The following is a 12,986-nucleotide window of genomic DNA, read 5'->3' on the forward strand; positions in this document are numbered from 1 at the left end:
GCTCACATGACGCCGCCATACACATAACAGCTGTCACAAGACGGCATAACAAATGATTGGACTGATATTTCCCATTTTTCTACCCTCTGGCTACTATGTAAAGCGTCTTTGGGACAGTCTGCCGTGAAAAGCGCTACAGAAAGAACATTTAATAGAATCTATCGTTACATTTAAGACTGGATAACTCCAGCCACGGAAAACAACGGCTGTGTTCGAAACAGCATACCCAGCAGACAACTCGGACTACATTTAAATGAAAATCGCCTGAAATTTAGTAGAACGCTAGTACGCGGTTCTAAATTTAGAAAGTCTACGCATATTTTTGGCCCACACGACTTTCCATAGTCGATAATCCGTCCCTCCCATGTGTCACAAGCCTCGCTCCCACCTGCTTCCTGCATCGTCACAGCTGCGAGCAGGAGAGTCGTGCGGTTCGGGTTCTCCTAGCTGACCGGGGAGACGGGATAACAACACAAAATATCTGTGAGATTACTACAGCGACAGCTCGCCGAATCGCGACCGTAAGCGCTGGGACATGGCCAGACAGGACCAGGTGTTGGTGCTGGAACCACCACACGAACTGAAATTCCGAGGTGTGTTAAGCAGGGGGCGGCCTGCTGATATCGCTCTCCCTTGGCCACGGCTTTCATGGGCTGGGGCTGGGGCTGGGACGGGGGGGACGGGGGGGGGCTGCTTGGCAATCTCATTTAGGGCCGGTTAGCTTTCACATGTGTGCTGAACAGGTGAAAGGCGGATCATTGCGTCAGCTAATTTAGCTAATGTTAGCATGCTACATTTATGTCCGAGGCCCGTTGGAACGGTCCCTTTCTCGTCTCCGGTTGCACTCTGCACTATTAACAAGCAACATGAGGCCTAACGTTAGCAAGATACATGGCTATCTGCCTTACTAAGCTAGCATGCTAGTGCCAGACAATGAAATGTATATTCGCGAGCTATGATTTTTGGCTGTGACTTCTTCCCTCTCCCACTCCCCAGTTGATTATTATTGATGTATACCATTCGCTAATTTACCAAGCTAGGTGGCTGGAAACGTAGCCATCCATTATAACCCATCCGAATTTGGCTGGTTGACTCATTCAGGGAGTAAGTTCCGCCGACGTTCGCAGCCGAGTGGCCGGAATAGGAACCGATGTAGCGCTGTTGCGGCACATACGCCCTCTGTTGTGTTTTTCACACGGGCTCTGCGTTTTGTAACTTCATTTGTAGGTGCACTGCGTTATGTTGTTAAACGTATCAAACGTGTCAGCTTCAACATGTATGTTGCCTATATCCGAGGTGGTTGGGTGGAGAATCAGTGGTGATCGAAACACAGAAGGGGCCTGTATTGTGTGCCTCTGGTGTACAGGCCAAAACACAGATTTGATGGAAAAGTAGAATTAACTAGAGATCCTAGTTAGGAAATGTGATGGAAAATGCGAACATCGCTGCCTTTAATCCTAATCCGGGAATACCACTACCGGTCTTCACAGAAGACGTACCTGCAGTGTCCAGCGTTCTTACGAATGGAATAATTTAGTTCTTGCTGAAGCCCGCTGATGCGATCTGTTTGTTTAGATTTTGCATCATTTGGCCCAAAGGTCCGAAGCGGGCACTGTCATGTGTTGTATCGCATTATCAAACTGTATTTAACGCGCATAAGGCTGCATATCGTTCTTGTATCGAGAACGGTTACCAATTAATGGGCAAATTAGGAACATAATTTTGTTCCTGTTAGGATTCTCAAGAGTGTCGTGAAAAGGGGCGAGTTCAGGTGTCACGTCCTGAGATGGGCCTGTGCTCTTATTTCAGTGACACCTAACCTCTATTGCTCTGGTAAATATCGGGGTAAACAAGAGGAGAATGTTAACACATAGGTCCTGCAGTAATCCCCGGATGAAGGCCTTCGGCAGATTCATATGTAGGTTATTAGTGTCAGTGTGGAGAAAATGGAGACTGTCTTATTTGTGACCCTGGGGTCTGGATGCCAAACTGCAGATTCACTACAGGGAGAGTGACAAGTACATTAATTTATTTATATTGTTATGTTGCTGGTGAGATGAATCGCGCTCCTGATCCCGGAGACACTGGGTCTGATGGTTTTCATTGTTAACGTTACCGGTTACGCAGAGCAGTGTGCTGGTTTTGTGCCGTCAGCCCTAGGCATGTGTGTCCTGTGGCTCTCCAGGCCCGAGGCTGGAGACACCAGGCGTAAATCTAAGTGGTGCAGTGGGTAGCGCCGTTTCCTCTCAGCAAGAAGGTCCTGGGTTCGAGCCCTTTCCGGGTCTTTCTGTGTGGAGTTAGCGTGTTCTCCCCGTGTCCGCTCGAGTTTCCGCTGCTAAGTTTCCCCTCGGTGTGCTCCTGCCGTTGCCCTTGACGACGGCCCTGGCCTTGCACGGGTTAAATGCAGAGGGCATTGCCTTCTAAGGCATTTCGTCGCCTTAGAAGGCAATGGTGATCATAAAGAAGAATCATAATAATAAGAGTAATAATAGTAATGTTCTGTTTCAGGGCCGTTTACGGACGTGGTGACTGCCTCGCTGAAGCTCAATAACCCCACGGCCCGGAATGTCTGCTTCAAAGTGAAAACGACGGCCCCGCGGCGGTACTGTGTGCGGCCCAACAGCGGCGTGATCGACTCGGGGACCTCCATCAACGTGTCGGGTACGCAGCGCGCCGGCTCGCCTTACACTCCCTGCGGGACGGCCGCGCGGAGAGCCGCTAATGCCGCCAACGCCGAGGCTTAGTGCAGCTGTTGGTTGCCCAGGCAACACTGGAGACAGCTTGGATAGTTCTATTCCAGTGCTTCTCTGGCCACCAGCGGGCGGCTTCGGTGCTGAGCCGCGGGAACTCGCAAACGCAGACGCAGGGACTGACAGAGACGCAGGGACTGACAGAGACGCAGGGACTGACAGAGACGCAGGGACTGACAGAGACGCAGGGACTGACAGAGACGCAGGGACTGACAGAGACGCAGGGACTGACACAGAAGCAGGGACTGACAGAGACGCAGGGACTGACAGAGACGCAGGGACTCGCAAACAGAGACGCAGGGACTGACACAGACGCAGGGACTGACAGAGACGCAGGGACTGACAGAGACGCAGGGACTGACAGAGACGCAGGGACTGACAGAGACGCAGGGACTGACAGAGACGCAGGGACTGACAGAGACGCAGGGACTCGCAAACAGAGACGCAGGGACTGACACAGACGCAGGGACTGACACAGACGCAGGGACTGACAGAGACGCAGGGACTCGCAAACAGAGACGCAGGGACTGACAGAGACGCAGGGACTGACAGAGACGCAGGGACTGACACAGACGCAGGGACTGACAGAGACGCAGGGACTGACACAGACGCAGGGACTCGCAAACAGAGACGCAGGGACTGACAGAGACGCAGGGACTCGCAAACAGAGACGCAGGAAGTCTGTAGGTGACGTGCAGGGTCTGGATGTAGGCCAGGCAGGAGCACATGTGAATGGGTGAAATGTTACCTCTTCTCTCTCCCTCTCCCTCCCTCCCTCAGTTATGCTGCAGCCCTTTGACTACGACCCAAATGAGAAGAGCAAACACAAGTTCATGGTGCAGTCGATGCTGGCTCCTCCCGAGATGACGGACATGGAGTGTGTGGTGAGTGCATCTGCTGGAGGAACGATATGGGGAGAGGGAAATCGTTCTCTAGACTCATTACATTTACGCTGAAGGTTTTTAGGCCATAATGAATGTTTCTTAGACTTGTCCCTTTATGTTGTGTCCACACAATGAAAACGGACATTGACCCTGGCCGTGCTTCTGATCTGTTACCCCCCCCCCCCCTCACCGTTTCTCAGTGGAAAGAGGCGAAGCCGGAGGAGCTGATGGACTCGAAGTTGCGCTGTGTCTTTGAGCTTCCCCCGGAGAGCGAGAAAACGGTGAGCAGAGCCCCCTGAGAGAGAGGAAGCGCAGCGCACCTGTGCTGGCCGCGGGAGCGTAGTGCCTTCAGCACGGATCAGTGCTGCCCCATCATGTGCCAACCAGAGAGGGGGGAACTCACTCGTGTAATGAGCTGGAGTGGAAACCTACACGCTCCCACCCCTTCCTGGCACACGACCGGGCAGCTCTGGTGGAGAATCAGACACTGTGTGCCGTACAGAACGACTCAGACTGAAGACGCACCTCCCCCCACCCCTATTAGCTTTTTGCTAAGCTAAACCGTGAAGTACACTTCAGTGGTAGGGAAAGGCGAGCATTGCTGGGCTGAATGGCGTTATGTTATGCGTCTCAGGCTAGATGGGGTCAGAAATGACACAGCTCAGTCCAGTCCCTGCCTTCCGCCCACGGGCGTTGGGGTACAGGGAGTCGGGGGTGGGGCTGGGGTCATGAGCATTACTGGGGATCACAGCGAGAGGTCAAAGACCTCCACGCGTAACTCCGCTCAAGGCGTTGGGATAGGTTTATTTGGGCGAAATATAGCCTTAACCAAAAAGTTGTTCACCATCGCATATTGAAATTGAAGGTTTTTCTGGCTCTTCTCAGAGACTGGCGTAACTCCACACGCTCATGGCACTTCCTGCCCTGGGCCGCAGAGCAATAGGAGCTGACAGTTGAGATCGCTCTTCCTTCAACATCTTGGGCCTGGCCTCCTCCTGAGTGCGGGACCCCCATATCTGGGGTGTAGGATATCACAGGGCTCTAAAAAAAGGCACACTTCTGTTACAGCACGACACGGACACCAAGCTCTCCGCCGCCTCCTCCACCAAGGCAGAGTCCCCGCCCCCCCTGCCCAAGTCCGGCAGCGCGGCGCTGGACGACACGGAGGTGCGCAAGATCATGGAGGAGAGCCGGAGGCTGCAGGTGGAGGTGCAGCGGCTACGGCAGGAGAACCGGCAGATGCAGATGAGGGTGAGGAGTGTGTGTGTGTGTGTGTGTGTGTGTGTGTGTGTGTGTGTGTGTGTGTGTGGTGTGTGTGTGGTGTGTGTGTGGTGTGTGTGAGGTGTGAGGTGTGAGGTGTGAGGTGAGAGTGTGAGAGTGTGAGAAGGTCTGGTTGTGTTCCGGGGTAAAGGAATACCGCCGGCTTAAATGAAGCGCTAAATGCTAAAGTTGAGCTGAATGTAAATGAAGAAGTGCCTCCCCCTCCCCCCTCCCCTGCAGGATGACGACGGCCTACGGAAGAACCCGGCCCCTATGCCCTCCTCCTCTTCCTCTTCCTCAGGGGTGGGGCTGAAGGAGGAAGGCCCCAGCACTCGGCTGCTAGCTCTGTCCGTCCTGTTCTTCGTCATCGGAGTCATCATCGGCAAGCTGCTGCTGTAGAGGACGGGAGGGCCGAGCAGAAACGCAGATGAGGAAGACGATGAAGACGATGGATTCAGATTCTTAATCAGAGCGGCGTATCGTTTGGACTTAAGTTTAAAAGGTGAAAATGTGTAAACAAAAAAAAAAAAGAAAAAGGAGAAAAAAAGATGGTAGTCCATCATATAATGAAATAAGAAAAAAAAAAAAAAGTCACAGGTCTTGCCTTTTAACTGTTATTATTACCCCCTTTGCCCCTCCCCTTCACTACTCTTGGCCAATTACAGGCCAGGTTTGGAGGGAGGCGGGGTGTAATAATCTGTGAGATCTAGTTGGTCCAATCAGGCTTTTGTAACAGCCCGGGGGTGGGGGTGGGGGTGGGGGTGGGGGGGGGGGAGAAGAGTGGGTCATGTGACCTCGGCATTGTGTCCTGCGAATGTCCTTTTAACGATTGCTGTTGTCATGGCCACTGGGAGGGGGCGGGGCTCTGCGACATCACCACCCTGCATGGGGGAGGGGCTGAGTTTCTGTTTTTTCCAAACATGGTCAAAAACAGCTTTAAACATGATAACTCAGCTTTTAGGACTTACTGTATAATTGCACAACTGTATTTAATTTGCTGCCCCCCCCCCCCCCCCCTCCTAGTTTGCACACAGGAATGAGTACCACCACTGCATGCAGCGGTCTAGGCCCCGAGGCGAACGACTGTAAAAAATTATGTAACAAACAAAACAAGCCTGGTGTCTTGTGCCCTGTATTTGCAGGTATTTGCTGTTTAAAAGAGTTGAGAGCTGTAAAAACTAAAACTAAAAAAAAAAAACCAAACAAACTGTGATTTCGGTTGGCTTCGCTCCGCGTACGCAGCTCCGCCCTGATTGGTCCAAATCCAGTGGCCCCGTCCTGATTGGTCCAAATCCAGTGGCCCCACCCAGTTCTCGCAAAACCGTACTGAAACGCACCTCCGAAACCGCGCTCTTCCACGAGAGGACACATGGTGGGGAGATCGCAGTCCTCCAGACCTTTGAGATGTCAGTCGGGTATCGGGTGAAAGAAACGGCAGCCATTTTCTGTCCTGCTGTTCGAGGTGAACCGTCCATTTCCGCGGCCGCAAGCACGAGAAGGAAAATGGCTTCCCGTTCCGACGCGCACACTGACCGTGTTCACTCTGATCCGACTCACCCACATACCCATTAACGTTCTGTCATTATGAACACTGTAATGCACTATGTACAAATCACGCTTCCTCTCAAACCCCAGTGTATAGAGGTATGGACATATTCTTGGTAGCTTAGACTTCTATGTGTGTGTGTATGTGTGAGAGATTATATCAGCAAAAAAACCCCAATATTAATAAACCTGTCTTCTTTAAAAAGGGGGACCATTCTGTGTCTACATTTAGGTTAAGGCGGTTTTTCTGACTGTAGGCTCTGATGCTTGCTTTTTAAAAAAAAAAAGAACATATTTTCTGCACATCCTGAATAGACCAGTTCCACCTGAAGATGTTTAGAAGAATGATGCCAAATCATGTGCCACAGGAGGATGCAGGTTTTCGTTCCAACCAATCACTACATTTCACTAATTAACACCTCCGACCAGTGAGGATGGAACCAATTAATGAATGCAGCGGATTGGTCGGAATGAAACCTGCAAACTCTCAGCCTTCTGTGATTGGGCAACACTGGCCTAGAAGGGCATTTTAACCCAATCAACAGGTGAAGTTTACCTGTAGCAGGTGTGTCCCTCCTTTCAAGTGTTCTACTTTTGGGGTCAGAGTTGCGGTCTGTTTGGGTTTCCCTCCGGAGAGGTCCACATGAACACCGTATTATCGAGTCGGGGAAATCTGGATTCTGAATGGGGCACAAATTGGCCGAGTTGTGACGTACTCACTCTTGCCAACATGATCAAATAAACACAGATTCCTCTGTGAACCAAAACAAATGTCGTACAATAAAGTCTTAAGTGAACCACAGCTACAAATTTAAAACCGACATTCTTTGATAACTATTGTACTGCAGCATTCACTTTCCTGTGGTATTTTTGCATTCTTAACCCCCAGGAGGGGTAAACAGTGCTTGCTATAACTAGCTAGTCGATTGCTAGACTAGAATGTAAACAGTCTGACCGGAACCAACACACAGCCACACCTACAATGCCCTCCATAATATTTGGGGCAAAGACCCATAATTTATTCATTTGCCTCTGTACTCCACAATTTGAGATTGCCACATTTTTTAAACATTTAGGTTTCACTGTGTATAAATTACTTCCAACTATACAGTCCCCCCCCCCATTTTAGGGCACCATAATGTTTGGGACAGAGCAATGCTATGTAAATGAAAGTAGTCATGTTCAGTATTTTGTTGTGTATCCTTTGAATGCATTGACTGCTTGAAGTCTGTGATTCAAGGACATCACCATTTGCTGGGTGTCTCCTCTGGCGATGCCCTGCCAAGCCTGTATTGCAGCCATCTTTAGCTCAAGCTTGTTTTGGGGGCTAGTCCGCTTGAAGTTCTCTTCAGAAAAGCATGCTCAACTGGGCTCAGATCAGGGGCCTCATTTATAAAACTGTGTAGGATTCACGTCAAAAGGTTGCGTAAGCATGAAACCCAGGACCTGCACACGCACAAAAATATTCTGATTTATAAAACAGTGTATACGCACATCCCACGCCAGTTTTCCTTTGTAAATCACAATCAACTCTAAATGTGGCGCACCTTTGCCAGCTTCATGTCCCGCCCACAGTTGCCTATAAATAGGCAGTGAAACACCCCAAATGAATATGCATTTCACGAAGACGACAATGGCAAACGCTGAAAAGAAGGCCAAGAAAAGGGATTTCAGCCATTTGATTGCCTCTGAAAAGCTACGGGTGTGGGAATTATCCTGATTGATTGTAAATGACGAACAGTTCTGCACAACGAATGTGATGATGACGATTATGACAATAATAATAATAATAATAATAATAATAATAATAATAATAATAATACACGTTATTTGTCTAGCACCATTGAAAACAGTTACAAAATTAAGAGATAAAACGAACAAAAATCCATAACAATAAACACATTATAAAACATAATGTATGAATATAACAATATATGAAACTATGCACTCGTATCTGCCCGACTGACGCATTGTAAACGGCATCAGTGCAGCGTAATTTGTCCGACTGTTCACCATATTATTTATGAGAATACATTTAATAACATGAAGTATTGTTTAACGATTCGTCTACATATTTGAGGGATTATTTTACAACATCTCCGTTTATATTTATCATCCTAAATCATATTTTTTGGGCACTCCAGGGAGCATCAATCAAACAGCTGTTTGTTTATTCGTTGTAAGAGAGGCTTTTATCCGTTTTTGCAAATTAACTCTTCATATATGATACGTGAGAGGTAATATTTCGATTTATTTTACACAGTGGTATCTGGTGTGTATCATTTTCGACTTCTCTCGTCGCCAAATGTTGTGTTGCACGTAGGAAGGGAGAGAACCCGTATAGCGAGATTCAACAATACAACACTTTAATAAGTATAACAGGGACGAAGCACGTCCTTACAGCAGCCATACCCAGCCACAACTCCCGGCAAATCTTTATACATTTTTACATCCTGTTTCACTTCCCGTTTTCCTGGTCTTACGTCACGAGCATTAAAGGCACAGGACACAACAGTATCAATTTCACACCATTTCTCGCGTTTCATCCCATTGCCATCGGAGTCGCAGTTTCTCATTTCACCAGTTAATGTGCGTACGCATGGGTCAGAGTTTCCGTGGAGGACTGCACATTTTCCCGTCAAGTTCGTTTTTTATAAATGCCAAAGTTTGCTTAGAAAGTGGCGTACGCATTCTTTTGTGCATACGCAACGTTTATAAATGAGGCCCAATTTGATTGACTTTGACTTTCATTGGCACAACCTTGGTCCTCATGTTGATAAACTGCAATAAAAGTTTCCAAAGGTGATAGAAAGACTAGGTTCTGAGCCTTATACCTGGGGGGGGGGGGGCACAGATGAAAACAGACACCATCAGTAATCCACAGCTGTCTAGTCTAGCTGACCGCTTTCTATGTAAAGGCCTAAGAGATTAACATCTGTGGGGAAAAAAAATACTGGTCTATGGCACCATAGCATCGCACTCCGTCCAATAAATAACGCCCCAACCTCACCTGTCTGTGAAAACGTTGTTGCTAATCAGCCATACCACCCTGTACCCTTTTCATGGCTAACTGCTGAAGCTAATCAGCCATACCACCCTGTACTGCTGAAGCAGGAGCTGATTCCAAGCTGGTGTTGATGAGCCAGTCAGGGACATTCATTCCTCAAATGCCCCAGTGTGATCCTCCTTTGGAAGAGGCGTTAAACTGAGCTCACAGTGGTGATTACAGATCTAATGACATTTCTGAAAAGTCTGTTGACCCAAGTCATATTTGCCCAGAACTGGTTCTCCACATCTGATTGGCTGAACACCCCCCCCCCATTTTCCCTGCCCACCTTTTGATTCCTCGGGTTCTGACAGAGAGGATCGAGCAGACCTACCTGGGGAAAATAAAAAGCCTGTCCATCTGTCCCGTCCCAAGAGGTCCATCGTCCTCATCCTGGAGTTCTGCTTCAGGACCGGACCGGTGAGATCCCTCCGAAGGGCGAGCCTCCAGAACCTTCTGTATCGAGTGCCGTCCGTCAATTAAAAAACTGTGCGCCATTGGCGACAACCAGTAGCTCCGCCAATTTGGGGTCTGTTTGTGAACCCTTGACCTCATACTGGTGTCAGGAAAACGAACAAACAATATTGAATTTCAACCTTTCTTTGTAAAAAAAAAAAAAAAAAAAAAAAAAGTATAGTAAGGATTTACACTTCCATCACCATTTTGTCACCTGCACTGCTTTAACGGTGATGTCACCACACATGCTCAATCTCCACGGCCTACTGGCCAGATCAGTGGACCTCACTCCTGGTCCCGGAGAGCCACAGGGTGTGCTGGCATTTCAGTTAAAGCAATTGATTACACAGTTAACTCGCCTCACCTGGTTTCTTGGGTCTGAATTGGTTGCTGATATTAAGGTGAAAACAAAAACCAGCACACCCTGCGGCTCACCAGGACAAGGAGTGCCGACCCCTGCCTCAATGTGCTGCTGAACCCTGCTGTTCCCTCAGTGTGCTGCTGTTCCCTGCTGTTCCCTGAGCGTGCTGCTGAACCCTGCTGTTCCCTCAGTGTGCTGCTGAACCCTGCTGTTCCCTCAGTGTGCTGCTGAACCCTGCTGTTCCCTCAGTGTGCTGCTGTTCCCTCAGTATGCTGCTGAACCCTGCTGTTCCCTCAGTGTGCTGCTGAACCCTGCTGTTCCCTCAGTGTGCTGCTGTTCCCTCAGTGTGCTGCTGGACCCTGCTGTTCCCTCAGTGTGCTGCTGAACCCTGCTGTTCCCTCAGTGTGCTGCTGTTCCCTCAGTATGCTGCTGGACCCTGCTGTTCCCTCAGTGTGCTGCTGAACCCTGCTGTTCCCTCAGTGTGCTGCTGTTCCCTCAGTGTGCTGCTGGACCCTGCTGTTCCCTCAGTGTGCTGCTGAACCCTGCTGTTCCCTCAGTGTGCTGCTGTTCCCTCAGTATGCTGCTGAACCCTGCTGTTCCCTCAGTGTGCTGCTGACCCCTGCTGTTCCCTCAGCTTGCTGCTCGAGCCTGCTGTTCCCTCAGTGTGCTGCTGTTCCCTCAGTGTGCTGCTGTTCCCTGCTGTTCCCTCAGTGTGCTGCTCGGCCACCTTCACTTCCTGCAGACCAGCGGGCTCGGAGGCTGCTAATCACACACTGACAGCAGTGTTCACCCTCTCTTTAAACACAGTAGAACACTTGTAAGATTCAAGTAAATTTAGAACAGAACAGTTTGGGTTTTTTTTTTTTTTTTTTTTTTTTTTGTGTTGAATAAACTTCTCTAGCTGCAGGGAGTGCTGGGGTCCCCAACCCTGGTCCTGGAGAGCCGCAGGGTGTGCTGGGGTCCCCAACCCTGGTCCTGGAGAGCCGCAGGGTGTGCTGGGGTCCTCACTTCTGGTCCTGGAGAGCCGCAGGGTGTGGCTGGTTTTTGTTTTCGCCTTAAAATCGGCAACCGATTCCGACCCAGGAGGCGAGGTGACCATTCATAAATTATGAGTAACCTTAAAATAACACCAAGTACTGCTGTTCTAAAATTCCAGATATAGCCAGCCCTTAGCAAAAATAAATCTGCCAGACCAGATATGAACTGAGAGCAGAAACGTCCCGTTAATGTCTCCCAACCTGCTACTCTGGTCTCACAGTGATGGGGAGCAGCCAAGGTGCACGTGGATCTCTGCTACAGAACCCACAGGGAAACACCTCCACGTACGAGCAGCACTGACTATTATACGCTAAGGTTTTTCAGGTTTAAGCCCCATTTAATTTGTTAGCAGGGATAAGGAGGGCTTGCTGGTTCAAATCCCATGTGTGTATGCTGTAGCCTGAGGAAGGTTGTAATCAGATCCTGTGTAGAATTTGGTCTTTAAAGGTCCACATGCAGTTACATTCTCATCCTGGTTTTTTTTTTTTTCTTTCTTTCACCAAATGTTCGCAAAAGCTTTGAAAAATTGTTCTCACCCCACCCCCCTAGAGCCAAATTCCCCCTCCCCCTCCTGTGACCAGTTCTCAGTATTAACGTTTACCGACGTTATCCGATAATTATGGAAAGACAAACGTTATGTCACGTGGGAAACCATGGAAACGGCTTGGGAAAAATAGCAGTTTGACCCTAAAATATGAATACTTGTCCCATCATTTTACATGCTCCAGGATGATGTGAAAAGCTCAAAAATATGCGTGTGGGCCTTTAAATCCCTGACTGAAAGCGGTCTGCCTTCTGGAAAGCAAACATGAAACGGGGGATTGTGGGAGTTGTAGTTCAGGGGCCGTCACTTCTGATCACTTGAAGAGAGAAGACTTGGTCACACCAGGAACAACCCAAACACTAACGCACTTTTTTTTTTTTCTTTAGCAAAAAAATTTGGTTTATGTAGAAACAAGCAATGTTTTTGCATTTGGATACTTTTCCCCTCTCCTTTAGAGTTTAAAGCTAAAAACAAAACAAATCACAAACACCCACCCACTCACCCCCCCCCCCCCTCCAAAAATGTAGGCAGATGCTGGTGACCAAAAAAAAACAAAAAACAAAAGAAAGAAACAAAACAAAACCTGTGAACACAAACCTTACCACTCATATGTGTGTGTATACATACATACACACACACACACTCTATACATATATACTATATATAGTGTACAATTGTGTCAGGGGTTCTTTGTTTTTACTAAAAAGCAGTCTTTTAAATCCATATACATTATATATATACACAATGTATATGGATGAAAAATATGTACATAAATCAGAAAAATAAAAAGGGGGGAGGGGAGTGGGAGCAGGAGGGGTGGGGGGGCGGGACTGAGCTCTACAGCGCAGAAAAACATATCTCACATCTTAGATCATTTTACACGTACAGTCGTGATCAAGGCACAGGGATTATCTAACGAGTTCTTTTTTTTTTCTCCAATAAAGTTGTACAAAATAATGCATTTTACAGTCTGTACAGGAGCCAGTGCAGAGTGCAGCGCACACAGACACACGACACGGCAAGCCTGGGGGCGGGGCCTGGAGGGGAGGGGGAGGGGCCTGGGGCGGGGCCTGGAGGGGAGGGGGAGGGGCCTGGGGGCAGG

The 12,986-nt window shown here is 48.7% G+C and overlaps 1 protein-coding gene across 1 annotated transcript; it reads left to right on the forward strand.

Moving 5' to 3' along the window:
• Window positions 1-358: 358 nt before the first annotated feature.
• LOC133139340 (vesicle-associated membrane protein-associated protein B-like) lies at window positions 359-5,537 on the forward strand. The gene is made up of 6 exons (XM_061258805.1): window positions 359-593; window positions 2,509-2,661; window positions 3,531-3,634; window positions 3,835-3,915; window positions 4,703-4,885; window positions 5,135-5,537. The coding sequence occupies exons 1-6, from the start codon at window positions 536-538 to the stop codon at window positions 5,291-5,293; spliced, it is 738 nt and encodes a 245-aa protein (XP_061114789.1). The 5' UTR covers window positions 359-535; the 3' UTR covers window positions 5,294-5,537.
• Window positions 5,538-12,986: the final 7,449 nt, after the last annotated feature.

The sequence above is a fragment of the Conger conger genome, chromosome 10, assembly GCF_963514075.1.
Source record: "Conger conger chromosome 10, fConCon1.1, whole genome shotgun sequence".
NCBI classification, from domain to species: Eukaryota; Metazoa; Chordata; class Actinopteri; order Anguilliformes; family Congridae; genus Conger; species Conger conger.